Source organism: Mustela nivalis (genome assembly GCF_964662115.1).
Source record: "Mustela nivalis genome assembly, chromosome: 13".
Classification (NCBI taxonomy): Eukaryota; Metazoa; Chordata; class Mammalia; order Carnivora; family Mustelidae; genus Mustela; species Mustela nivalis.
The window spans coordinates 92,682,150-92,705,425 of NC_139032.1; the positions used below are offsets into that span (position 1 = coordinate 92,682,150).

At 64.8% G+C, this 23,276-nt stretch overlaps 4 protein-coding genes across 6 annotated transcripts; 3 read left to right on the plus strand and 1 right to left on the minus strand.

Moving 5' to 3' along the window:
- Positions 1–434: 434 nt before the first annotated feature.
- On the plus strand, positions 435–3,016 carry TUBB4B (tubulin beta 4B class IVb). Its single transcript, XM_082696456.1, has 4 exons — positions 435–691; positions 990–1,098; positions 1,191–1,301; positions 1,816–3,016. The coding sequence occupies exons 1-4, from the start codon at positions 635–637 to the stop codon at positions 2,874–2,876; spliced, it is 1,338 nt and encodes a 445-aa protein (XP_082552582.1). The 5' UTR covers positions 435–634; the 3' UTR covers positions 2,877–3,016.
- CIMIP2A (ciliary microtubule inner protein 2A) lies at positions 1,815–8,793 on the minus strand. Of its 2 annotated transcripts, XM_082696454.1 has the most exons (10): positions 8,707–8,793; positions 8,011–8,158; positions 7,081–7,229; positions 6,222–6,354; positions 4,866–5,080; positions 4,518–4,783; positions 4,304–4,430; positions 3,890–3,984; positions 3,461–3,578; positions 1,815–3,097 (listed from the first exon to the last, which is right to left on the minus strand). In XM_082696454.1, exons 4-10 carry the CDS (start codon positions 6,275–6,277, stop codon positions 3,009–3,011), a joined length of 966 nt encoding a protein of 321 aa, XP_082552580.1. In that variant the 5' UTR covers positions 6,278–6,354; positions 7,081–7,229; positions 8,011–8,158; positions 8,707–8,793; the 3' UTR covers positions 1,815–3,008. The 2 variants fall into 2 exon arrangements, with proteins under 2 accessions (XP_082552580.1, XP_082552579.1); XM_082696453.1 differs by lacking the exons at positions 6,222–6,354; positions 7,081–7,229; positions 8,011–8,158; positions 8,707–8,793 and having other exon boundaries at positions 4,866–6,215.
- On the plus strand, positions 8,165–10,048 carry STPG3 (sperm-tail PG-rich repeat containing 3). The gene is made up of 6 exons (XM_082696478.1): positions 8,165–8,293; positions 8,387–8,541; positions 8,648–8,782; positions 8,940–9,028; positions 9,274–9,550; positions 9,671–10,048. Exons 1-6 carry the CDS (start codon positions 8,187–8,189, stop codon positions 9,802–9,804), a joined length of 897 nt encoding a protein of 298 aa, XP_082552604.1. The 5' UTR covers positions 8,165–8,186; the 3' UTR covers positions 9,805–10,048.
- A 1,986-nt stretch (positions 10,049–12,034) lies between these two features.
- NELFB (negative elongation factor complex member B) lies at positions 12,035–22,499 on the plus strand. 2 transcript variants are annotated; one of them, XM_082696435.1, is made up of 13 exons: positions 12,036–12,325; positions 12,902–13,065; positions 13,239–13,338; positions 13,653–13,883; positions 16,088–16,273; positions 16,906–17,018; positions 17,548–17,650; positions 17,881–17,976; positions 18,199–18,341; positions 18,448–18,554; positions 21,105–21,246; positions 21,395–21,503; positions 21,603–22,499. In XM_082696435.1, the coding sequence occupies exons 1-13, from the start codon at positions 12,224–12,226 to the stop codon at positions 21,798–21,800; spliced, it is 1,794 nt and encodes a 597-aa protein (XP_082552561.1). In that variant the 5' UTR covers positions 12,036–12,223; the 3' UTR covers positions 21,801–22,499. The 2 variants fall into 2 exon arrangements, with proteins under 2 accessions (XP_082552562.1, XP_082552561.1); XM_082696436.1 differs by lacking the exon at positions 21,395–21,503 and having other exon boundaries at positions 12,035–12,325; positions 21,603–21,756.
- Positions 22,500–23,276: the final 777 nt, after the last annotated feature.

The following is a 23,276-nucleotide window of genomic DNA, read 5'->3' on the forward strand; positions in this document are numbered from 1 at the left end:
CTCCGCGCCGAGCCCCCGCGGGGTGGGCCAGACCCCTCCCTAGTTCCGTGCCCTCGGGACCCGAGCAGCCACCCCGGGGAAGGCGCTCGGCGGGCCGGGGCTGCAGTCTCCAGCTTGCGTGCGCGCCCCGTCCCGCCTGCATTTGTCAGGGCGCAGACCCCGAGCCGCGCACCCCCCGCCCCTAGGCCCGCACCCCCCACCTCCCCGGGAGGCCCACCCCGCCCCGCCCGCGCGCGTCCCCGCGGCACTGCGGCGGTTACCAGGACGCCGGCCCTCGGTCGGCGTGCTCTCCGGAGCCAGCCAATGAAAGCGCAAATCAATCATTTGAAACAGCCAATGGACAGAGCGCTGCAGCGCGAGGAAGAGGGTTTTGATAGGGAGAGCGGAGGCCGAAGCGGACCAATAAGAAGCGAACGGCGTTGGGAAGGTGGGCGTTAGGCGGCAGGATTGACGGGAAACTCAACCCATCAGACCAGGACGCTTGCCAGCCTCGTCCCGGCAGCCCAATAGAAGGCTGGCGGGGGCGGGCGCTGCGCATATATAAGCGTTGGCGGAGCGTCGGTTGTAGCACTCTGCGCGCCCGTTCTTTGGCTCTCTCGTCCGTCCTTCCGCCAGCGCCGCCGCCGCCGCCGCCATGAGGGAGATCGTGCACCTGCAGGCCGGCCAGTGCGGCAACCAGATCGGCGCCAAGGTGGGCAGCGGGGCGCCGGGGGCCTGGCGCGACTGTCCCGGGCGGGTGGGCGGGCGGCAGGAAATATGGCGGCAGCGGGCGGGCGGGCGGGCGGGCGGCCACCCGCATTGCGGCCCGGCGCGGGGTCGGGGCGGGAGCGGCGGCGCGGGCCCCCGGGACGGACCTGCCCTGGCCGCGGCGGCGGCGGCGGCGGCGGCGGCGTGGGGGGAGGGGAGGGCCGCGCCCATCCGGGGCGGGGCCGGCTGGGGCCCCGCCGGCGTGACTCAGCCCCGGCCCGGCCCGCCCGCGTCCCGCGCAGTTCTGGGAGGTGATCAGCGACGAGCACGGCATCGATCCCACCGGCACTTACCATGGCGACAGCGACCTGCAGCTGGAGCGGATCAACGTGTACTACAACGAGGCCACCGGTGAGCCACCACGCCCCTTCCCCGCGCCTTCCTGCCAGCCCGCGGCCCTGGCCCCGCTGACGTCCGCTCCCCCCTTCCCCCCCCCGCCCCAGGCGGCAAGTACGTGCCCCGCGCTGTGCTCGTGGACCTGGAGCCGGGCACCATGGACTCCGTGCGCTCGGGACCCTTCGGGCAAATCTTCAGGCCAGACAACTTCGTTTTCGGTGAGCCTCTGGGTGGGGGCTGGGCGCTGCCCGACAGCCGCGCGACCCAGAGGTCAAGGGGTGCCCAAGGTCAGCGCCGTCAGCAGCGCAGAGCTGTGGTGCTGATCCACTCTGCCCTCCCCAGGCAGAAGCTCATGCCTCTGGACACCACCGCTCCCTGGAGCGGCTCAGTCTCCTAAAGCCGCTTTGGGAGGGAGGCCCAGCTGTCCCCCAGCAGGGCCCAGCGGGCGCGCGTCGGCTGCTGCAGACACGGAGGCGGCGGCAGAGGGAAGCTGTGTTTGCCGCTCCTCTGTCCTTGAGAATTGGCAGGGCTGCTTTTGGGGGGGCGTCTTGCTTGACCCCTAGCTTAAGTTTCAGAGGGGCGGGTTACCGCTTCATCCGCGTGGGGGGCCCTTCGGTCTGCCCGCAGCCTGAGCTGTGTGTGTCCCCTCGAGCTACGTTACTTGGGCTTTTGGCACGGGTGGCCAGTGGTGGCCGCGTGCCCAGCAGAGAGTGACTGGCTGCCCTCTTCCAGGTCAGAGCGGTGCTGGGAACAACTGGGCCAAGGGGCACTACACGGAAGGCGCGGAGCTGGTCGACTCGGTGTTGGATGTTGTGAGGAAGGAAGCTGAGAGCTGTGACTGCCTGCAGGGCTTCCAGCTGACCCACTCCCTGGGTGGGGGGACTGGGTCTGGGATGGGTACCCTCCTCATCAGCAAGATCCGGGAGGAGTACCCGGACAGGATCATGAACACGTTCAGTGTGGTGCCCTCGCCCAAGGTGTCGGACACGGTGGTGGAGCCTTACAATGCCACCCTCTCAGTCCACCAACTTGTAGAAAACACAGATGAAACCTACTGCATTGATAACGAGGCCCTGTATGACATCTGCTTCCGCACCCTCAAACTGACCACACCCACCTATGGGGACCTCAACCACCTGGTGTCGGCCACCATGAGCGGCGTCACCACCTGCCTGCGCTTCCCCGGCCAGCTAAACGCTGACCTGCGCAAGCTGGCCGTGAACATGGTGCCCTTCCCCCGCCTGCACTTCTTCATGCCGGGCTTTGCGCCGCTCACCAGCCGCGGCAGCCAGCAATACCGGGCCCTGACGGTGCCTGAGCTCACCCAGCAGATGTTCGACGCCAAGAACATGATGGCCGCCTGCGACCCCCGCCACGGCCGCTACCTGACCGTGGCCGCAGTATTCAGGGGCCGCATGTCCATGAAGGAGGTGGATGAGCAGATGCTGAACGTCCAAAACAAGAACAGCAGCTACTTCGTGGAGTGGATCCCCAACAACGTGAAGACCGCCGTGTGCGACATCCCGCCCCGGGGGCTCAAGATGTCTGCCACCTTCATCGGCAACAGCACGGCCATCCAGGAGCTGTTCAAGCGCATCTCGGAGCAGTTCACGGCCATGTTCCGGCGCAAGGCCTTCCTGCACTGGTACACGGGCGAGGGCATGGACGAGATGGAGTTCACCGAGGCCGAGAGCAACATGAACGACCTGGTGTCCGAGTACCAGCAGTACCAGGACGCCACGGCCGAGGAGGAGGGCGAATTCGAGGAGGAGGCGGAGGAGGAGGTGGCCTAGAGCTGTTACCTGGTGAAGCGCGTGGAAGCGGTGTGAACGCTTTATTCACTCACAACCTGTTCTCCGTGTGCACTTGCTCTCCTTCCTGTCTTGACGTCACATTGCTGTCCAGACGCCGCCATTAAAGCATTTTCATAGTGTCTGGTGTCGCCTTTCCAGTTCCTTCCGATAGGCCTTGCGGGTGCTATTGCCGAACGTCTGCGCGTAGTTGTCCTGCATGGCTGCGGGGGGGCAAGGCTGCCGCTGAGCCCCAGGCCTTGCCTTGCACCCAGGCTCCAGCTGCCCTGGGCACTTGCCTCCTGCCCACCCGGCTTGTGCACACTGAACCTCTGGAGGGCCAGTGTGGTCTGGACACAGCTGGCCTCTGTGTGCCTGTGGCTTTTGGGTTCAGGGAGAGGTGAGCCCCTCCTACACCGGGGAATGAGAGGATGGGTGGGAACCCTGGGGCCATATAGCTAGCTGGCCCTGTGCCAGTGGTACAGCAAGGGCAGCGGGGAGCCCTGGTCTTCCAGCTCCGTCCCTAGAGCGGCCTGGTCACTGCAACCTTGCTGAGGAGGTAGGGGAGGAGCCCACTGCGCACTCACATGGTATGAAGCCCATGTAGAAAGGCATCAGGCCCTGGCTGCTGTAGATGGTGTTGCCAGGCCAGTGTGTTTTGGGCAGCCGCTCCCCCAGGGCACAGATGGGGTTTCTGAATAGGAACTGCAGAAACAGGCAGCTGCTGACACGTATGGCCTTATCTGGCTCATAACCAGTAAACAAGCTCACGGGCGCAGGAGGTGGGGGGCTGTGGGGCTGGGTTCTTCCTGCTCAGGGGCCCCTTGTGTCTCAAGCGTAGACGCACGTGCGGAGGAGGCAGACGCAGAGGAGAAGCAGCCTCCCCCGGGGCCCCCAAGGGGGGCTGCCCTTCACAGCCCCCTCCAGGGAAGACAGGCAAGCCTTGGCCCTGCTCCTGCCTACCCTGAGGACTGGGTGGCACCGTGTGGGCCGGGCTGGGGGTGGCGGCCTCATACCTGGTTCTTGCTGAACTCATCCATGGCCTGTGCGACACCGTCACGGTAGTTCACCCCCATCACCCAGGCAAACCGGGGGACAAAGCCAGCATAACCTAGGGGAGGGGGTGGTCAGGGTGCTGCCCGGTCTCCCGCCTGCCTTCCCTGGGGCACACCCACCTGCTCCCACGTGTGCCAGGGACGCCTGTCGGGGCTCCTTCCCTTCCCTAAACGTCATCAGTGGCTGGTTGGGGCCAGGCGGCCACGCGTGGCCAGGGGCTTCCGGCCCTGTTAAGGAACTGTTCTCAGGGCTGGGGTAGACCCCCAGGCAGTTCTCACTTGCCCTCACTCTCCTAGTGCCTGGGCCTCTGGAGTCGGAGTGCTTGGGAAGCGGGGAGCAGTGAGCCTTCTCATACCCAGTTCCCAGGCACGGACCTGAGATGGCTTTGCGTTGGATCAGGTTGGGGTGGTCGAGCTGCGGCAGCCTGTGGAACCTGCCGACGTCTAGGGTCTCCTGCTGCTGAGCAGGGGGTGGGGATTCATCCCTCCTGCAGTGGTACAGCTGGGGCCGGAGGGGAGCCAGTCACTGCCTCAGCCCCCAGCTGGGACTGGCTGAATGAGGCTCGGTCCCCGCGCTGTTCCCAGTTACCTGGTCCCGCCCAGGGGCCCCGAGGACGGGGGTGGTGCTCTTCCAGGCCTCCTCTCCGTATGCCAGCCGCAGGCCTGGGTGTCCCAGGTCTCTGGAGCCCCCCTTCCTGCCCGGCGGGCATGGGGCGTAGGGAGCATAGGGCATGAAGCCCGCAGGCAGCAGGACCTGCCTGGATGTGCTCTCTCCGCCCTGCAGCCCCTTCTGGGCGTTCCCCTCCTGGGGTGGGAACTGGCCCAGGATCTCAAAGTTCTTGTAGGGCTTCAGACCTGTGCGGACAGGGTGGGTGTGAGTGACAAGAGGCAGGAGGCCGAGCCTGGGGCCGGCAGAACTGGTGGGCGGGCAGCTCACCGGTGTAGTGGGGGACATAGGGCTCAGTCAGGTCCCGGCAGGGTATCCAAGGTGGCTTGGGCTTGCTGAAGTCCTCGATGAACTTGGGCTTGGATATGGGGGACAGCACGGAGCAGGGGCTCTTCTGCACGCTGGGGTCTGTGAGCAGCTGTGCTGTGGTGCGCCCGTAGGTGTTCCCCACCTGATAGCGCAGCTGCGGATAGAACCCCGCGTAGCTGCAGAGGGAAGAGGAGGGGGAGGCAGGCCCCCGTGCGCAGGGTGTGGAGCCGGCCCCCAGCCAAGCGTAGAGCCGCCTGACCAGGTAAACCGCGCAATGGCAGTCCCAGGAGCACCGGCCTTCTGAGGCTCCTGAGGCACGGACAGGTGGCATAGACCAAGCACCGAGAGCAGGCGGGGCGCGCAGGTGAGATGCACTGTCCTCCTCGCCATCAGGTCGCTGTCTACCCTCTGCCTGGCCCTCCTCAGGCCAGGAGCTTAAGAAGGAGGGAACAGGGAACTCCGCCCCCTCAATGCATTCCCAGGGAAGTGACAGGGTCCAGGCCTGGACCGAGGCACAGCCCAGTCTACACAAGGTGGTCCTACTGGGGAAGTGTTGCAGGGATTTGGCAGAGACTTTTGCCCAGGACTTGAGAGGCAGGCAGGAGGGCTGCTGGGAGGAGGTGACCGTTGAGATGAGTATCATTTAAAGATACAAGAGGAAGTAACGTGGGGATCATTGTGCAGGACCCAAAGCGGATGAGCCTTGGGGCCGGTATGATCACCCCAGTAGAGCGAGTGGTTTTGAAAAAACTGCCAGAGTGAACGCAGAATTGCTAGTCTGAGAGCTGAGCAGGGCTAGGGCCCAGAGGGTGAGAGCCTGTCCTTTGTCGCCTGGCCCAGCGTTTCCCCTAGAACCACTGAGAAAAGTAGGGCCTGACTCCTTGCAGCCGCCCTTCCTTCCCAGGGAGCCGCTTGCATGGAGCAGCACACATGATACGCCGTGGGGGGCTCCCTTTTTGTTTCCACGTTAGGGCCCCTAGTGGGGTGGCCTGGCGTCCCGCCACTCAGCTTGCTCCGGAGGTCTGTGTCTCTAAGACACGCAGCACTCCAGGCGTATCCAGGGTGGACGCAGCCGCCTCTGCCAGCTGTTGGGCCGTCCCTGGTGTCCCACTCTTCACAGGCATGTGGGACATCTGGTGGGGCTCTCAGGACCGGGCCAGCAGGGAGGGGAGGCGGGGGCCTCTCCCGGGCCCTCGGGCCTCATCCCCTCTCCCCAGACACTGGCTCTGGTGCTTTCCTCCCAGGTGGCCTTGAGCCTTGTGGCCCCAGCCCCACTCCCCTGCCCTCCACAGACCCCCCGCCTCCTCCAGCACTCACCCAGGGATGTAGTGCGGTTCTGGCGTGAAGAGGTCGTGTTTCGGAGTAGCTGTCATCTTGCCTCAACAGCGCCTTTGGCTCCTGCCCCTTTCCTCGACTGACCCCCTTTCCTCAGAGAAGGGAAACCTGTTGCCTGGAAACCATTGTGAAGGGGCCTGCCATTGTTGGGTCCTACCTGGTCCAGGACTGTTCCTTAACCCTGTGAGTGCTCCCGTGTTACTGGTGGAACTCCGAGGCCCAGACAGGCCACAGGCTGGGAGGGTCAGCCTCAGGACCCGGGGAGCTCAGAGAACTGGGGACAGCCCTGCTGGGAAGGGACTGGGCCTGGACTCTTGCTACCCGCTCCCAAGCGCGCTCCTCAGATCAGACGCCCTGGAAAGCTTCTTGGGCATGGTGGGAGCCCTCAGGGCAGGTGTCTGTGCCTCAGGGCTCTTGGAACTCTGTTCTGGAGTCTTTCCCCTGGAAGTGGGTCCTTTTTTCCACCCTAAATAATAACTGATTTTATTTTTTTGTATAGGGATGTGTTCTTAACTATAAAAACAATGGAAAGTATCAAAGGAAAAGGCAAGTAGATTCTAGTATGTGTCAGAAAACACAAAAAACTGCGAAAAAGCGGACTACAAGTGCGGAAAAAAAGATTTCAACAGGTTTAGGCCGAGATCTGCTATCAGTGTAAAAACCTCACAAAAACAAGAAAAATCAGCACTGGGGTAGGAACACGGAATGTGGACAACAGTCAGGAAACAGACCAAGGTCGAACCTCACACCAGCGCTGATAGCAGGGGCGCGTGATGCTCCCTCCAGCATGGCCATGGGCGCTGTCCGGAAAGCAGCGAGGGGCTACGGGTCAAGTCCTTACCGAAAGTTACCTCCTTGGATGGGCCGCTTTTGCTCACAGGAACCTGTCCACAGGAACCCACGGACAGGTGGCTGAGGACGTCTGTGTGAGGTCAGCCATCAGCGTATCTCAAATGTCCAGTGAAAGCGGCTTTGTGGCGAAAGCTGCCCCTGCAGAACACCGTGCACCAAGGGAGGGGCCCGGAGCACAGGCCGTGAGCCCCCTACCTTCGTGAGCCCCACATTTCCTGCAGGTAGTTTCTGTCCCCCGCTCCTTCCATCTCCCCGGAGCGCCTCCCGAGGCCAGCAGGGTCGGTGCTGGCTGGGAGAGATCTGCAGAGACTCGGTGGGGGTAGGTCTGGACGACGAGCTGCTCTTGACTAGGCCCTGCTGGCATGGACTAGGTCAAGACCAGGCCTAGGGCTAGCAGGCTAGTCAGTTGTAAAGGGCACAGCAAGGGCCCCGGAGCTCGAGCGGGCCCTCTCTCCCGTGGGCTCGCTGTTCCTTCCCGCCGCAGCCTGGGCAGCCCCGATCATCTCGGACACCTTCCAGCCTCTGTGCAACTAAGCAGAAGATAGGCCTCCACACCTCGGCCCAACCTGGGCCACCAGGAAGCTCCAGTCCCCAGACTGCCTCTATGGTCAGCAGGGTCCACCCAGACCCTCCTTCCGCTGCTCTGCTTTTCTGAGGGCTGGGTTTCCAGCAGGAGCTCCTCCTCCAGGGGGTTTTCCTGGGTCCCTCCACCCTCCCCTCCTCATCCAGCTCAGTCCTGTGTAGAGGCGCCGGTCCTCCCAGAAGCCCTGCTAAAGTGGACTCCGGCCGTTCAAGAGACCTCAGATTCTAGGGAAGGAGGGGTTGGGATACCAAAGGGCAGAAGAGTGGAGGCCAGGCCAGAAGCCAGTGGGGCAGACTAGGGGTCCCCTGGGCTGAGGCTGACTCCAGAGTGACCCACCTGGCTGGGCAGGGGAGGGGTCTCTGTGAGGGGCCCACAGTAGCAGCCTCTCCAGGACTGGGCAATGTTCCTTCCCAAGGGAGTTCCTGGCCAGGAGGCAGGGGTTGCCCATGGCTGGCTAATGAGGTCACAGAGCTCGGAGGCGTCCCTGCAGAAGAGAGCCAGATACTTTGACAATGAATTTTGACCAGAAAGCTGTGAAATTCCTGGCGAATTTTTACATCAGTGGAGGCCAGCACTGGACTCATGGTTCCCTGAGGCAGAGGCCACTTGTGCCAGCCCGGTAACTTCTCCGGGAGCTGGGTGTGCCGGGGGAGCCACCCGGACGGGACGGCCCTTGGGCTGGGTGGACAGCGCTCCCCCCTCTCCCTTGTAGGCCCAAGGCTACCGTGTTCTTGTGGGGCCCCCAGCCAGGGGCCCCCGGGGAGATGTGGCCCCCGGGAGTGCAGGAGCTCCAGGCTGGCCTCAGGACGGAACCGGGCTTCCTGCAGGAGCACCCGCCTATCTGCGCCCAGAACCGGAGGGAGCTGTGTGAGCAAGGGTCCTGGCTACCCCCACCTCAGTCCGGTCTGGGGAGGCGGGCAGGGCTAGGGAGGCGCCCGCTGAGTCCCCAGGCCCGGAGTTTGCTTCCTGCCAGGGCTGGAACGACGCCCACCCATCGTGACCGACCTTCAGACCCCCGGCCCCACCAAGTACCCGGTGCCGGACGCTTCCGTGCGCGAGTCCTCCCCGCATCCCCACTTCAGCATCGGCCGCAGACTCCGCACCCGCGGTGCGTGTCCCCTCCCCACCGCCCGCCCCGCCCCTCCCACCGCCCCGCCCCGCCCCTCCCACCGCCCCGCCCCGCCCCACCGCCCGCCCCTGCCCCCGGAAGCGGGGCTCGGGCCGCCGGCCTTCCCTGCCCCACAACCGCGCTGCCGCTGCTGCAGAGGGCGGTGGCCGCAGGGCGTGGCAGACCTTGTGGTTCCAGAGCGAAAGCCCCTTCACGCAGAAGGCCGACTTTAACCAAGAGCAAAAGGTGGAGGGCCCGCCCGGCTACTCCTGCGGGGGCGGGCCGGGGCCTGCGGGCGGGCTGGAGGGGGGCCGGGAAGGGGCGGGGTCTGCGGGGTGCGGTCGGGCGGAGGGGGCGGGGCCTGCGGGGGCGGGCTCAGGAAGGGGCGTGGCTGTGGGAGCGGCCGGGCGGAGGGGGCGGGGCCTGCTGGAGGGGCCGGGAAGGGGCGGGGCCCGCGGGAGCAGCCGCAGCCTCTTTTCCCGCCCCCGCAGTGGCCATCACCCGCGGACTACCAGCCACTCAGCCCGCCTGCCTTCCCGGCTTTCAGCTGTGGGGTCCGCCGCCCCTCTTCCAAGACAGTTGAGGCCCCCGCCCGCCCTGGGCTGCCGCGGGCCGGGGGTGCGGGTCACCCTCCACAGGCCCCGCGGGACAAGAAGCTTCCCGGCCCTAACACCTACGACATCTTTCCTGGGTGCCGCCTGCAGAACCCGCGCCCGCCCGCCTTCTCCATGAGCCGCTCACCGGCCTTCGCCTCCTGGCTCAGTTCCTGTGAGGAGACCTCCGAGAGAGGAGGCCAGGCCGGGGCAGGGGTGGGGACAGCCTGCGGGGAGCTGCGAGCTGCGCGGCCCCTGGTGCTTTAGCCTAGTGGGCTCCACCTTCTCCCCGCAGCCCGCAGTCCCGGCCCAGCTGCCCACCACGTGGAGGGTTGCTCTAACTCGCGCTTCCCCGCTGCGCCGGGAGTGGTGATCCAGGGTGTCCGAAGACCCAAGCGCCATGACACGGGACCCTTCTGCACTGTGTAGCGCCGCCTCTGCACAGCCGGCCACCCGCTTAGTCACAGAACCCTGGTTTCCTTGGGGGCCTTCCCAGGCCTGCCTGGAACTAAGGGCCTCCCCCTCGGCCTTTTGACTCTGTGGGTGTCTCTGACCCACCCTCCTGGCTGACCAACCCCTCTGTGAGCTGTGGACATTGAGAACAGTCCAGCCCAAAGCCCATCTACCCCCCCCCCCCCCCCCCCCCCGCCCAATACAGAGATGCTGAAGGTTCTTTCCGACTCTGCTGTGTGCTTGACTGGTGAGCTGTCCCACAGATGTGGCCTGCTGCTGACCTGTCATGTTTGGTTTTCCTTGCCCAGGGGTCTCCCTCTGCTTCCCCTTTGGTGCCCTCTTCTCTAGGGCAGGTAGGGTGGCAGCCTGGGGCTTCCTGGCTGGGGACTGCACGGGAGGGGACCCAGTGGGCAATACAAGACACCTCCACCCAGGTGTGCTACTCAAGGGACTGGCCAAGCTGCCAGTGTACCCAAGGATCAGTTGTCATCTTGAGGTGAGGTCGGCCTGCCCCATGACCAGGGAGGGTGCAGAGGACCAGCTGGTTCTCCACTTCTTTGGCTCCTGCCCAAAGACCCTGTGAACTTGCCCAGGGCTGTGTAGGCCATACCACAGCCAGCAGACTTCCTGGGCCTTCACTTGTTAGGGTCCTGCCTCTGCCCACAGGAGCAGCCTACCTTTCTACCAAGGGGTTGTCACCAAGATTGCCTCCCTTAAGGGCCTCACCTGCAGCTGGGGCGGCTCCTGTTCCTGCACCAGTTCCTCCAGGGTTCCTTCCTGTGCCACCCATGTGATGGGCCAGAGCCTGACCCCTTCAAAAAGGCACTGCAACAGTTGATGCTGTGGTGTGGACATCATTCCATCCAGCACAGAGGCCAAAGCCAGGGGGTCTGAGTGCAATTTACCTGTCACCTCCTCTAGAGCTCAATTTCGGATGTTGAGCCGCAGCATCCCTGGGAATTAGAGCAGTGGCATGGCACATGGCCATCCTTAGGCCCGGGGCTGACCAGCTCAGCCTGCAGGCAACAGAGGCAGAGCCATAGAAGGCCTGGCCATGGGAGCTTGATTCAGGGGAAAGAGGGTGGAAAGCAACCCCCAGGGCTCAAAGTCAGGAGTGGGACCAGCAGGAAGGAGCACTGCCCTCCAACTGGGCTGAAGAGGGAGGGCTTCCTGGAGGAGGTAGCAGGGGAAGTGACTTTTAAAGATGACCAGGAGTTTGCTGGCAGTAGGAAGGGGATTTCTAGCAGGAAGAACCTCAGAAAACAAAAAGGGAGAGGGGTGATGTTTGGTGTGGCCAAACCCGGGAGGACACAGGGCTGTTTGGGGGGAGAGGGGAGCTGGTGGGCTGAGAGGCCGCAGAGCGCTGAATGCTGGGTCCAGGGGCTTGAACACGTAGCAGAGAGGAGCCCAAGGAGAGTGCCCATCAGGCGGTGCCCACTCACGATGCCGAGCTTCTTGCATTGCAAGGGACAAGGGACACCATAAAACCTGAGCCTTGAATTCTCAGTGTGTCAGGATGGACGAGTCAGCCTGAGGGCCACCCGCCTTGGGTTAGCCTTGGGCTTGGATATTTACTGTGATGAGTGAGGACACCTGTCCTTGTCCCGATCTCACTCTGTCCCCCAGGTCTCCAGTGGGTCTCCGCTGGGCGCCTCCGGCAGCACACGGTCGAGTGTAGTCTTCGCGACAACCTTGCGCCGCAGCCTCTTCCCCGTCTCTGCTGGGCAAGGAGGAAGCCAAGTTCCAGGGACGCAGGGGGCGCGCACCCAGGGCGGCCCGTGGCCGGGGGCAGCGAGGGCGGACGCTCCTCCTGAAGCCAAAATACTGTTCGTGTCGAAAGGCTGATCTCACAGGCCGCTCGCGGGGCTTTTCAGGATTAAAGCCCACGGGGTCAAAACCCCAGTTCCGACCCCGCCGGCAGCCCCCTTCCCGGGTCCCCCGCCCCGGCGCCCCGCAGCGCGCCGCCGTGCCCCCCGAGGACCCTGAGCCCGAGGATGAGGTCACGCGCAGCGCACGCTCGCGGCCCGGCGGGAGACCCGCGGCGAAGGGCCGCGGCTGGGAGCCTCACCCGGCGGCGGGCCGCGGCGCAGGGGGCGGGGCGCTCGGCCTCAGCGCGCTCGCTCCCAGGAACCTCTGCGCGCCGCCGGCGGCGTTTCCGGGGGACCGTTTGGCCGGCGGACGCGGCCTCGCAGGACGGAAGTGGGCGGCCACGGCTCCGGCGGAGCCGCGCTGCCGGCGGGACCTGGCGGAGCTGGAGGGCGCCGGGGAGCGGAGCGCGGGCGGCCCTCGAGGCCCGAGCGAGCGGACGCCGGGGGCTCCTGCGGCGGGCGGGGCGGCGCCGGGGGAGCGCGGCGGGGATGGGGCGCCGGGCCGCGCGGGGTCCGCGGCCTCGGCCATGTTCGCGGGGCTGCAGGACCTGGGCGTGGCCAACGGCGAGGACCTGAAGGAGACGCTGACCAACTGCACGGAGCCGCTCAAGGCCATCGAGCAGTTCCAGGTGCGGCGGCCGGGCTGCGGGGGCTGCGGGGGCTGCGGGGGCTGCGGGGGCTGCGGGGGGCTGCGGGGCCTGCGGGGGGCTGCGGGGGGCTGCGGGGCCTGCGGGGTCTGCGGCGGCTGCGGGGGGCTGCGGGGCCTGCGGGGGCTGCGGGGGGCTGCGGGGCCTGCGGGGGCTGCGGGGGGCTGCGGGGGCTGCGGGGCCTGCGGGGGCTGCGGGGGGCTGCGGGGGGCTGCGGGGGCTGCGGGGGGCTGCGGGGCCTGCGGGGTCTGCGGCGGCTGCGGGGGCTGCGGGGGGCTGCGGGGCCTGCGGGGGGCTGCGGGGGCTGCGGGGGGCTGCGGGGGCTGCGGGGGGCTGCGGGGCCTGCGGGGGCTGCGGGGGGCTGCGGGGGCTGCGGGGCCTGCGGGGGCTGCGGGGGGCTGCGGGGCCTGCGGGGTCTGCGGCGGCTGTGGGGGCTGCGGGGGGCTGCGGGGGACTGCGGGGGACGTGCCTGCGCCGGCTGCGCCGAGCGTCCTGGGGTCGCTCCGCGCCCCAGGAGGCGAAGCCGACCCTGCGCCCACGGACCGCCTCTTTCCCCAGACGGAGAATGGCGTGCTGCTGCCCTCCCTGCAGTCCGCCCTGCCGTTCCTGGACCTGCACGGGACGCCGCGGCTGGAGTTCCACCAGTCGGTGTTCGACGAGCTGCGGGACAAGCTGCTGGAGCGCGTGTCGGCCATCGCCTCGGAGGGCAAGGCCGAGGAGAGGTGGGTGGGCGGTGAGACGCGCAGCCCTCCTCTGGGCCCTGCTGGGGCACTGACCCCCAGGCTGTGCAGCCCTGCTCCCGGCCGAGGTCCCACGCGTGGAGACCCGTTCCCTCTCCTGGCAGCTGCCTGGGGCACGGAGGCCGCTGCTGTGCTCAGAAAGGGCGTCTTTCCAGGTACAAGAAGCTGGAGGACCTCCTGGAAAAGAGCTTTTCCCTGGTGAAGATGCCGTCCCTGCAGCCGGTGGTGATGTGCGTCATGAAGCACCTGCCCAAGGTGAGCTCCACAGGCCAGGCTCAGGGCTTGCTCTGGATCAGGGTGACGGCTTGGAGCTGGGGAGCTGTGCGGAGCCGCCTGCCCAGACCCGCAGCTCCGGGGCACGTTCTCCAAGCCAGGCAGAGACAGAAGCTTGGGTTGTGGGACCCACAGTGGCTTGGCAGGAGCTGGCCGTCCGTCGGCCTCTGCCGGGGCCTGGGGTCCAGGCGCAGGCGCAGGTGCCCCTGCTGGTGGGGCTGGGCTTGAGGTCGCCGCTGTTGGGGGCGCTGAGGTCTCCTGACCTATCCTGAGGGGTGGCCCATGTGCATGTGTAGGTTCCAGAGAAAAAGCTAAAGCTGGTGATGGCCGACAAGGAGCTTTACCGGGCCTGCGCGGTGGAGGTGAAGCGGCAGATCTGGCAGGACAACCAGGCCCTGTTCGGGGACGAAGTGTCCCCGCTGCTGAAGCAGTACATCCTGGAGAAGGAGAGTGCGCTTTTCAGCACAGAGCTCTCCGTCCTGCACAACTTCTTCAGCCCTTCCCCGAAGACAAGACGCCAGGGCGAGGTGAGGCCAGCCGCACCCTGACCACCCCCTTCCCCGCCGCCGCGGGGACTTCCATTGTTCCGCTCATGGGAAGGGCGGGCTTGTGTGTGTGGCTGGCCAAGGGGCCTTGTGGTGCTGGGCCTCGTGGGGTCTCTTTGCTGTATGTGCTTGGCCCTTGGCGACCTGGCAAGCCTTCCCAGTGATGATCCTCAATTCTTCCTTTGCTCTAGGAGGTTTTGGTTTTCAAGATTTTATTTTTATTTTGTTATTATTTTTTAAAGATTTCACTTATTTAATTGACAGAGATCACAAGTAGAGAGGCAGAAAGAGAGAGGGGGAAGCAGGCTCCCCACTGAGCAGAGAGCCTGACGCGGGGCTCGATCCCAGGACCCTGAGATCACAACCTGAGCCAAAGGCAGAGGCTTTAACCCACTGAGCCATCCAGGCGACCCTCAAGATTTTATTAAGTTCTCTCTACATCCAGCATGGGGCCCAAACTCACAGTCCCAAGATCAGGAGTGACACACGCTCCTGACTGACCTTGCCCGACATTTTTCTTTTTTTAAAAAAAGATTTTTATGGGTTTTTTAGAGAGTATGAGCATTTGGGAGGAGCAGGGGAGAGGGAGAAGCAGGCTGCCCACTGTGCAGGGGGCCTGATGTGGGGCCTGATCCCAAGACCTTGGGATCCTGACCTGTGCTGAGGGCAGATGCTTAACCACTGAGCCCCCCCCAGGGATCTCTCCTTTGTTCCGTTTCTTTGTCTGACTCCCTTAGTATTTTGGCAAATATTTCTTGAGTCCTGACTTCCTGCTGTAGGTGCTTGCACCCTTCACTGACCCGAGAGGTCTCGGCGTTTGCTTGGGGCAGGCACTACAGAGTGCGTGTCTCAGACTGGTCATTTAGAGCTCAAGGGGTGGCCCAGGGCTGCGGAGACATGAGGCTGCAGAGCAAGGCGAAGCAGAGCTGGGGGGTGAGCATGGGCTCTGAAGGGGAGCCTGCTGACCGCCAGGAATCACGCGGCTTATGCGGCCGAGCCGAGAGCACGCGATGAGTAGATCGGGGGCTGAGCTCGGGAGGGCTGGAGGCCACCACGGAGACTTTGGCTTTTCCCAGCACGTTGGGGGTCACAGAAGTCGCCTGACCTGCTCCAGAGTGATGGTGCATGGAGGAGGGCGGCAGTGGGGAGCCACGACACTCTGGTTGAGTGGCGCCAGGTGTTTTGTTGGGCCTTCATTTTCTCGCCGAGGACCGTGGGCTGTTGTGAAGAGGGATCTGACCTGACGCCTCCTGCCGCGGTCTGGCAGTGGGGGCAGTACTACTTCCTGGCTGTGGTCTCTTGCCTTTTCCTCACATTCCCCTCCAAGCCAGTGCCCTCCGGGGGTGGGGGGGGCTGGGTCTTTCTGGCTCTGTGGCCTGCGCCCACTATGAGGGGAGAGGGTATCGCCCACGGCCCTCGGGGTGTGGCTCAGCCACTGGGGCCACGGCTGTGGGCCTAGCTGGCCTCCCCGCCAGTAGCCTGAGCTTCACAACTCTTGTTCGCCGGCAGGCCAGCTCTGATGCCTGCTAAAGAGACCTTGCCTGGGGCCCCGAGGTTGCCTCCCGCACTCGCTGCCCCGGCCGACCCTGCTCGTCTCTGCCCCGTGTCCAGGCTGTCGGGTCTGTGATGCCTGTTACCCCAGGTTCTGCGCGTCCTTCCCAATGTCAAAGCCGGAGGCCCAGCCCTTGTTCAGGAGCAGTGAGCCATGCTCCCTCCTACTGGCCGCGGCGGTGTGGCAGGAACCTTCTGCGAGGGACGTGGGGCAGACTGCAGAAGTGGGTGGTCCCTACCGAGGAGCAGGCTAGGTGCTAGACGTGGGACAGGGCCGCCAAGGGGCGTCGTGCTTTGGGACGATGCAGGGAGCCAGGTGGCCCAGGCTGGGCTTCCCTGGGCCCTGTGGCCAGCGTCCCTCCCCTGGGCCTGCATCTCCCTGGGCCAGCTGACCGGGCAAGCAGGCAGCAGACCTCCTGGGCGGCTCTGAGGAGTCTGGGGTCACAGGTCAATGGCCTTTCGGAGAAGCTGGGATCTGATCTGATGTGGGCTTCATCTCCTTAAACGCCAGAAATGCCACCTGCTGACCCAGAGCTGGCATCTTGTGAGAGCGGAGACTCCCGGGTGTCAGGAACGGACCATGCTGCCCGGGACTGTCAGTGACCCTGTGGCGCGGGCCTCCCCCCCGCCCCCAGGTAGTGCAGAAGCTGACGCAGATGGTGGGGAAGAATGTGAAGCTATACGACATGGTGCTGCAGTTCCTGCGGACGCTGTTCCTGCGGACGCGCAACGTGCACTACTGTACCCTGCGGGCCGAGCTACTCATGTCCCTGCATGAGCTGGACGTCGGGGACATCTGCTCCGTGGACCCCTGCCACAAGGTGCTGGCTGCGCCGGCCCCTCCCCCTTCCTTCTGTCTCTTCCCCGTCTGCGCCCCATGCCCAGCGGCCCCTCTGTGCCAGGCCGGGGCCCCCTCAGCCAATTGGACTCCAGGGCAGGGGGCCTCTTCCGGCCCTTATGTCAGAGCCGGCTGCCTCGACCTCCCTTGTGTGCCTGCTCCGTGTCTTCCTCTGCTCCAGTTGGGACCAGCCCCATGGCGCTTCTTGGACGCTTGCTCTGGCTTCTTTTGGGGGTTCTTTGGGGTTTCCCTGGCCACTGGCGCTCCCCTGCTCTAGAGCCCTCCAGGGGCAGGGCTTCCTGTGCTGCCCTTGTCCCCAGTGTGGGTGCTGTGTGGCCTGGGACCGTGTCCCTTCCTGCGGGCTGTGTGGTGTCAGCACGTGAGACTGTAGCCCCCACCCCCACAAGGTGGGCCAGGGAGGGCCCTTGAGGACAGAGCATGCGCACTATCTCCTCCGCGCACTGACTGGCCCGCTGGGCACGTGGGACCTCGGGCCTGTCTGGCTTTGCACTGAGCTGGGCCTGAACCACATGAGGCAGCGAGGCCTGCTGTCCGTGAGACGTGGATGCCGGCCGTGTTCTCTGATGACGTCCTGATCGTGCTTCCTCCCTGCAGTTTACCTGGTGCCTGGACGCCTGCATCCGTGAGCGCTTCGTGGACAGCAAGAGGGCCCGGGAGCTGCAGGGGTTTCTGGACGGAGTGAAAAAGGGGCAGGAGCAAGTCCTGGGGTAAGGGTGAGCCTTGTACAGATGCTCCCCCGCCCCCGAGGTCCTGTCGGCAGGTGTCCGGGCGAGCAGGCTCTGTCTGCAGTTTATTCTAGTACGTCTCGGAACTATCGGGTGCTCGTGCGCACCGCTGAGGCCCAGGTGCTGTGGCTGAGGCTCTCGGAGTCTCCGGGAAGCCTGGGCCTGGGCCAGGGCATGGGTGTGACAGAGGGCTGGGCGTCCGGCCCCGTCCCAGGGGCCTGCTGTGCTGGGGGGATCTGGCTCCCGGCACTGTTTTCTCTCTCTGTCTCGGGGGGTCCAGCATGTGCTTCCAGAATCGGGGTCAGGTTTTCAGAACCAAAATGGGAACTTAATTTTTTAAAAAAGGTTTTTTGACTCTTTCGTGTTTTGAGGACGTCAGAGGTGAGTTACGAATGGCAGAGTTGTTCCCGGAAGGGATCCAGAGCAGGTAGACAGGCTTGCTCTGTGTGGAGGGGCCCTTCTCCCCGGCCTGAGGCCAGGCCACGGAAGCACAATGTGCCTGTCCTCGCAGGGACCTGTCCATGATCCTGTGTGACCCCTTTGCCATCAACACGCTGTCGCTGAGCACTGTCCGCCACCTGCAGGAGCTGGTCGGCCAGGAGACGCTGCCCAGGGTGAGCGTGCCAGGCTGGCTGCCCGCTGCCTCTGGGTAGGGCTGCGGGCACGGACTGCTGCTGGTCAGGTGTGCACGTGCTCCTCCTGGTGCCGGTGGGCATGTGGAGCCTGGGAACGAAGTGGCTGGTAGTGGCTGCGCCAGGAGGACCCGGCGGCAGTGGGGGGTGTCCGCGGGGGAGGGAGGCCCCCCGAGCACGTGTTGAGTGTTGAGGCCTGTGCTTCCCCGCAGGACAGCCCAGATCTCCTCCTGCTGCTCAGGCTGCTGGCCCTGGGCCAGGGGGCGTGGGACATGATCGACAGCCAGGTCTTCAAGGAGCCCAAGATGGTAACAGTACTGGGGTGCGATTGTGTCTGTGACCTTTGCGAGAGGGTCTGTGGGGCTGAGGAAGATGAGCAAGGTGGGGCCTTAGGAGGCAGGATGGAGGACCGGGCCTTTAGGTCGCCGTCCAGAAGACCTTGACGTGAGGTGGGTGGGTGAGGGCTGGGGTATGGGCCAGGACAAAAGCAGGGCTGTGCTGGACAAGTTTGGGGTCTTCTCCCGGCCTAGGAGGTGGAGCTCGTCACCAGGTTCCTGCCCATGCTCATGTCCTTCGTGGTGGACGACCATACCTTCAACGTGGATCAGAAGCTCCCGGCCGAGGAGAAGGCCCCCGTCTCGTACCCAAACACGCTTCCGGAGAGTTTCACCAAGTAGGGGCTCGGAGGCGTGGGCGGGGTGCCTCGCCCTCGGGCTCCCCGCAGAAGGCCCTGCGGTGCGAGCGAGTGGCTCGGGGCTGACCCGTCCTCACCGGCGCAGGTTCCTGCAGGAGCAGCGCATGGCCTGTGAGGTGGGACTCTACTACGTGCTGCACGTCACCAAGCAGAGGAACAAGAACGCGCTGCTCCGCCTGCTGCCAGGGCTCGGTGAGTGCAGGCAGGCGCCCGCCTCGGTGCGGCCCTGGTCTTCCGGAAGTTGCTCTGGTACAGGGGCGAGCCCAGCCTGGTAGACTCAGACACCCCTTGCCACGGTCACCGTTTGTGGAGGGGCCCTTTCTGCTGTGCTGCTTCCCAGCTGGTGAGGGAGGAGGGGTCATCCCTCTAGTCCCTGCGACGTGGCAGGGCCCACCCCAGATGATCTCGGGCCACGGGCGCCGTGGGGCGGGGGGCTTCTTGGTAGGAAGAAGAGGGCAGGGCCCGAGTGGACCCCTTTGGGAGTAAGCCGCAGGCCAAGCTAGGGAGGGGGCGTTCCGGAGCACCCGGCTTTCCCACTGCTGGCCGCAGGCTCGTCTGGGTGTTGAGGCTGCTTTGGAGAGTTGTCGCCCGTCCCTTGCTGAGCCTGTTTCTGGGTCATTGACGGCTCTGAGGATGGCGCGTGTGTCACGTTCCCCGTGTTCTGTTTGCGAAGGAAGCTGTTCGGTCTTCATTTATCTCCAGCTCCCATCTGAGGGAGCAGCACGAACTTGTTTTCTTACCAGAGGCCAGAGGATGAAGTGCGTCTCCCAGGGCTTCAGTGGAGCTGCAGGCAGGGCCGGCTCCTTCTGGAGGCTCCGGGGAGAACCCGTGTCCTTGTCGTCAGCTGCTAGGGCCCGCCCACACCTGGGCCCCTGGTTGGGTCTTGCAGGTCCCCCTCCCAGTGGCTCTCACCCCGTGTCCCTCTGACCCCGGCCTCCTCCGTGCAGCAGAGTGCTCCTGGGTGGTGTCAGGCCCGTCCTGGGGCTTCTGACCACTTGAGGGAGCGCTCTCACCGCTTTTGGATCAGAGCGTGGACACGTCTTGGGCTGTCCTCCTCCTGGCCACAGAGGCTAGAGCTTTTGAGTATGTTTCTGGAAGCTTCTAAGAGTGCAGGTGCAAATAATCTGCTTTTCTCATTTCTGTTCATTTCAGTACTTTTGTTTCTTTCTGCGGTCTCCAGGCGTGGGTTAGATGCGGGGGTGTCCTGCCTGCCTCAGGAGCTCCCACGTCCCCCAGCCCCGCAGTGCTGCCCAGTGGGCAGGGATGCGGGCCTTTCCTTGTTCCTTGGTGGCATTAGTGGGTGTTAGAATGGATGTCGAGTTAAAAATTCTTTTCTGCTTTTTTTTTTCCTTAGCTTTTTCTCTTTTTTTAAGAGACTTTGTCAGAGCGCGAGCAGGAGCGGGGGAGCGGCAGGCAGAGGGAGGAGCAGGTCCCCGCCGAGCAGGGAGCCTGACATGGGACCTCATCCCAGCACCCGGGGACCACGACCGGAGCCGAAGGCAGACACCCAACCGACTGAGCCACCCAGGCACCCCTATTTTTTAGCTTTTTATTGTGAGAATTTTTTTTTTAAGATTTTTTATTTATTCATTTGGCAGAGATCACAAGTAGGCACAGAGGCAGGCAGAGAGAGGGGGAAGTAGGCTCCCCGCTGAGCAGAGAGCCTGATGTGGGGCTCGATCCCAGGACCCTGGGATCATGACCTGAGCTGAAGGCAGAGGCTTTAACCCACTGAGCCCCCCAGGCGCCCCTTATTGTGAGAATTTGTGATGAAATCACAGAGCCCCACATGGTGGAGCCCAGGGCCTGCCGCCTGCCTGCACGGGGGCTGTGGAGACGGTCTGGACGTGAACCCAGACTTGGCATCGCAGCAGCTGTGAGGGACCCAGCAGGTGTCTCTACAGAAGACGGGTGCTGTCAGAAACCATGATGCCACCGTGGCCACACGTGGGGCCAGGTCTTGGCGCTGCGCGCAATTGCCCGGCCGCCCCGTGGTGTTCTTCTGTGGGTAGTTTGCGCCAATCGGGAAGTGTATCACTTCCAGCTGTCGTGTTTCCTTGTTACCTCTAGGGTTTCCCACCACCTGTAGGCTTCTGTGGGATTTGTTGGGACTTGGGCAGTGTCCCCTGTTGTGACTGTGGACCTGCCTGGGTGTCCTGTCCACTCAGCTGTGGGGCAGGAGCCCACCCCGGCTGTGTCTGGCCGCACCTGGGTCCACTCACGCTTTGGGTGCCGCTGGCGTCGCTCCATCAGCCCTGAGGGCCCTGGCGGTGCTACCCGAGCAGCTGGTACAGCACTTGTGTTAGTGTGCGCGTCCCCCTGTGGCCTGCCCTCCGGCTGGGGCTCTGACCGGTTGGCTGTGCGTGTGGGTGTTCTTGTCTCTGCTTGTTGTTGAGGCTCGCTGGTAGTCACTTCCGCTGTTTCTTTTAAGTTCTGGAGTTGGTGGCTTCGAAGCATGAAGTCACTTTCCGGTGTCGTCTTTCTCTCAGAAGCAGCCGTCAGGTCAAGCTCGTGGGCTGGGCCGTGGCGCTTGGCCAAGGGTCACAGCCACTGGAGATGGGCTCTCCTGCCCTGCCTGGCCCAGTCCTCACACCGTAGTCTGCTTCACCACCTACACCAGGGCCCCTGTCCGCCCCCTGCCCCGTCCACCTGGCCTGTGCGGGTCCCTGGTTCTGGCTTGCAGGCACACTCCAGGGGCAGGGCTGACAGGGCGGACGGGGCTGACCCGGGCTGTGCTTGCAGTGGAGACCTTCGGTGACCTGGCCTTTGGTGACATCTTCCTGCACCTGCTCACGGGGAACCTGGCGCTACTGGCGGACGAGTTCGCCCTGGAGGACTTCTGCAGGAGGCTCTTTGACGGCTTCCTCCTCACAGCCTCGCCCAGGTGCCCGCTCCGGCCCGTGTCCCCTGTCCGCAGTGCTCCTGCCCTGGGTGGTGGTGGGCGCGGCTCAGCTGCAGGGGCGGGGCGTGCGGCCCAGCCCGGGGGTGGGTCGCGGTGGGCTCTGGGTCACTGCAGCGCCCCCCTCCCCCAGGAAGGAGAGCGTGCAGCGGCACGTGCTGCGGCTCCTCCTCCACCTGCACCACCGGGTGGCGCCATCCACGCTGGACGCCTTGCGCAAGGCGCTGGAGCCCACAGGCCAGGTGCGTGCCCCGGCCCTCTCCTTGCGTGCATGTACCCCACGTGGAGGTGTCCCAAGTGCCCCTGGGGCCTGCCCCACAGCCACACGCTTTCCCCCACAGAGCGGAGAGGCGGTGAAGGAGCTTTACTCCCAGCTGGGAGAGAGGCTGGAGCAGCTGGAGCACCGGAAGCCCAGCCCGGCCCAGGCCACGGAGACGCAGGCGCTGGAGCTGCCCCTCCCGGCTGTGTCCACTCCCACTGGGCTGGGAGGCTTCCCGGGGGCCGCTCAGGACCGGGCCGGGCCCCTGGCGGGTCTGTGACGTTGGCTGGCCAGTAGGCGTTCCCCTGGACTTGGAGTGTTGGGACCCTGTCTCTCCCGAAGGCAGAAGGGCTGCTCGTGGGCTGGGCTGGCTGGAGCCGGGCACTCTCCGCCCCGGACGGCCTGTGCGGGGCAGCCTGCTGCTGGGCCTCAGCCCCACCCTGACCTGGATCCTGGGGCCCGCGTTTGCTCCTTGGAGGCCCTTGGCTGCTTCCCTGGAGGACTGCGCTGGGTGTGATGGACCCAGCTGGCTCCTCGAAGTCACTCCCAGGCTGTGGGGAGCTTCTGGCCTGTTCCTGCCTCATGGTGTGAGTTTCCGCTTCTGTAGGGAAGACAGACTGGCTGCAGTTGTTATTAGGAAAAAGCTACCTTTTTTCCACGGGAGAGGGCAGGGGGACCCAAGCCTGAGGGAAGGGGCGGGCCCAGCTCCGTGGGCCCAGATCAGCCAGTGCTCTGCTGGGTGCGGGCATCTGCCGATGGGATCGTCTGCTCTGGGAGCGCCCGAGTGTTTCACGGGACGGTGTGGCCGGTCCACGGCTCCACAGGGAAGCGGCCGGCAGCACCCTGTGTCGCTGAGGAACAGCTGCCTCAGTTTACCCCGGAGCAGTGAGCTCCTTGCTCAGCCGCACCATCTTGGTCATGTGCAAGCTGTTGCACACTGTGAGCCTTCACGTATGTAAATAAAAAGTGTTTGGGTAAACCCAGTGGTTGAGCTGTTGGTGGGCACACCGAGCGTTGGACGTGGGGCAGGTGGGTGGGCACCTTCAGGGCATGTCTGCCTCTGTAGGCCACGGTTTGGATGCCCGTGCCTGTCCCTGGGAGGAGGGACATCCTTAGGGAGGACAGGTGTGTGGGTGGAGGTGGTGGGGGATGGTCCTCTTGCATTTGCTTCCGTTTTCCCTAGAAAGCAGAGAGCCAGGCAGGCCCTCACCCCGCCACACCTGTGCTAGGATCATGGGACATGGGCAGGGCCTGGATAATGTCCTTCGCCCCTGGTCCCAGGAAGCCTGACAGCACCAACGTCTGTGTGGTGGGTTAGGTGCCCAAGGCCCCAAGCACGCGCCCCTATGCAGAAGAGGGGCGGCAGTCCTGGGGAGCCAGGCCCCACAGGTGGAGAGGAGGATGTGGAGAAGCTGTGCTTCCTCTGTGCGGTGACCCTGCCCGAGGGCACTGAACCGATGGGCAAACAGGAACTCCCATATTTCGGACAGAATGAGAGCTCCCAAGCCCCAAGAGCCACGTTTCCCCGATGCTGGTCACAGGGGAGCGGGGGGAGGGGGGCAGCTGCAGGGGCAGTGTGCTGGGCAGGGAGCCCGTGGGGGCAAAGGGAGGCTGAGGACAGATAGGGGGGCTATTAGCATGAGGTTGGGGGCCACAGCGGGCGAGCCAAGGGGCGCTGGACTGCCGGTGTCAGAGGGACACAGGGCCAGACTAGCCTGGGCTCACTACGGCTTGCTGAGCTCACTCTTCCGGACGG

Excerpts from the sequence above, each read along its gene's own strand:
- TUBB4B (XM_082696456.1), top strand. The coding sequence starts at position 635 with ATGAGGGAGATCGTGCACCTGCAGGCCGGCCAGTGCGGCAACCAGATC. Across the intron at positions 692-989 it reads GCAACCAGATCGGCGCCAAG|TTCTGGGAGGTGATCAGCGA; the intron begins GTGGGCAGCGGG and ends CGTCCCGCGCAG. Across the intron at positions 1,302-1,815 it reads GCCAGACAACTTCGTTTTCG|GTCAGAGCGGTGCTGGGAAC; the intron begins GTGAGCCTCTGG and ends GCCCTCTTCCAG.
- CIMIP2A (XM_082696453.1), bottom strand. The coding sequence starts at position 5,547 with ATGATACTCATCTCAACGGTCACCTCCTCCCAGCAGCCCTCCTGCCTG. Across the intron at positions 3,579-3,889 it reads ATGAGTTCAGCAAGAACCAG|TTCCTATTCAGAAACCCCAT; the intron begins GTATGAGGCCGC and ends CTGTTTCTGCAG. Across the intron at positions 3,098-3,460 it reads CTACATGGGCTTCATACCAT|CCATGCAGGACAACTACGCG; the intron begins GTGAGTGCGCAG and ends GCCCCCCCGCAG.
- STPG3 (XM_082696478.1), top strand. The coding sequence starts at position 8,187 with ATGAATTTTGACCAGAAAGCTGTGAAATTCCTGGCGAATTTTTACATC. Across the intron at positions 8,294-8,386 it reads AGGCCACTTGTGCCAGCCCG|GCCCAAGGCTACCGTGTTCT; the intron begins GTAACTTCTCCG and ends TCTCCCTTGTAG. Across the intron at positions 9,029-9,273 it reads ACTTTAACCAAGAGCAAAAG|TGGCCATCACCCGCGGACTA; the intron begins GTGGAGGGCCCG and ends CCGCCCCCGCAG.
- NELFB (XM_082696435.1), top strand. The coding sequence starts at position 12,224 with ATGTTCGCGGGGCTGCAGGACCTGGGCGTGGCCAACGGCGAGGACCTG. Across the intron at positions 12,326-12,901 it reads AGGCCATCGAGCAGTTCCAG|ACGGAGAATGGCGTGCTGCT; the intron begins GTGCGGCGGCCG and ends CTCTTTCCCCAG. Across the intron at positions 21,504-21,602 it reads CGCTGGAGCCCACAGGCCAG|AGCGGAGAGGCGGTGAAGGA; the intron begins GTGCGTGCCCCG and ends TTTCCCCCACAG.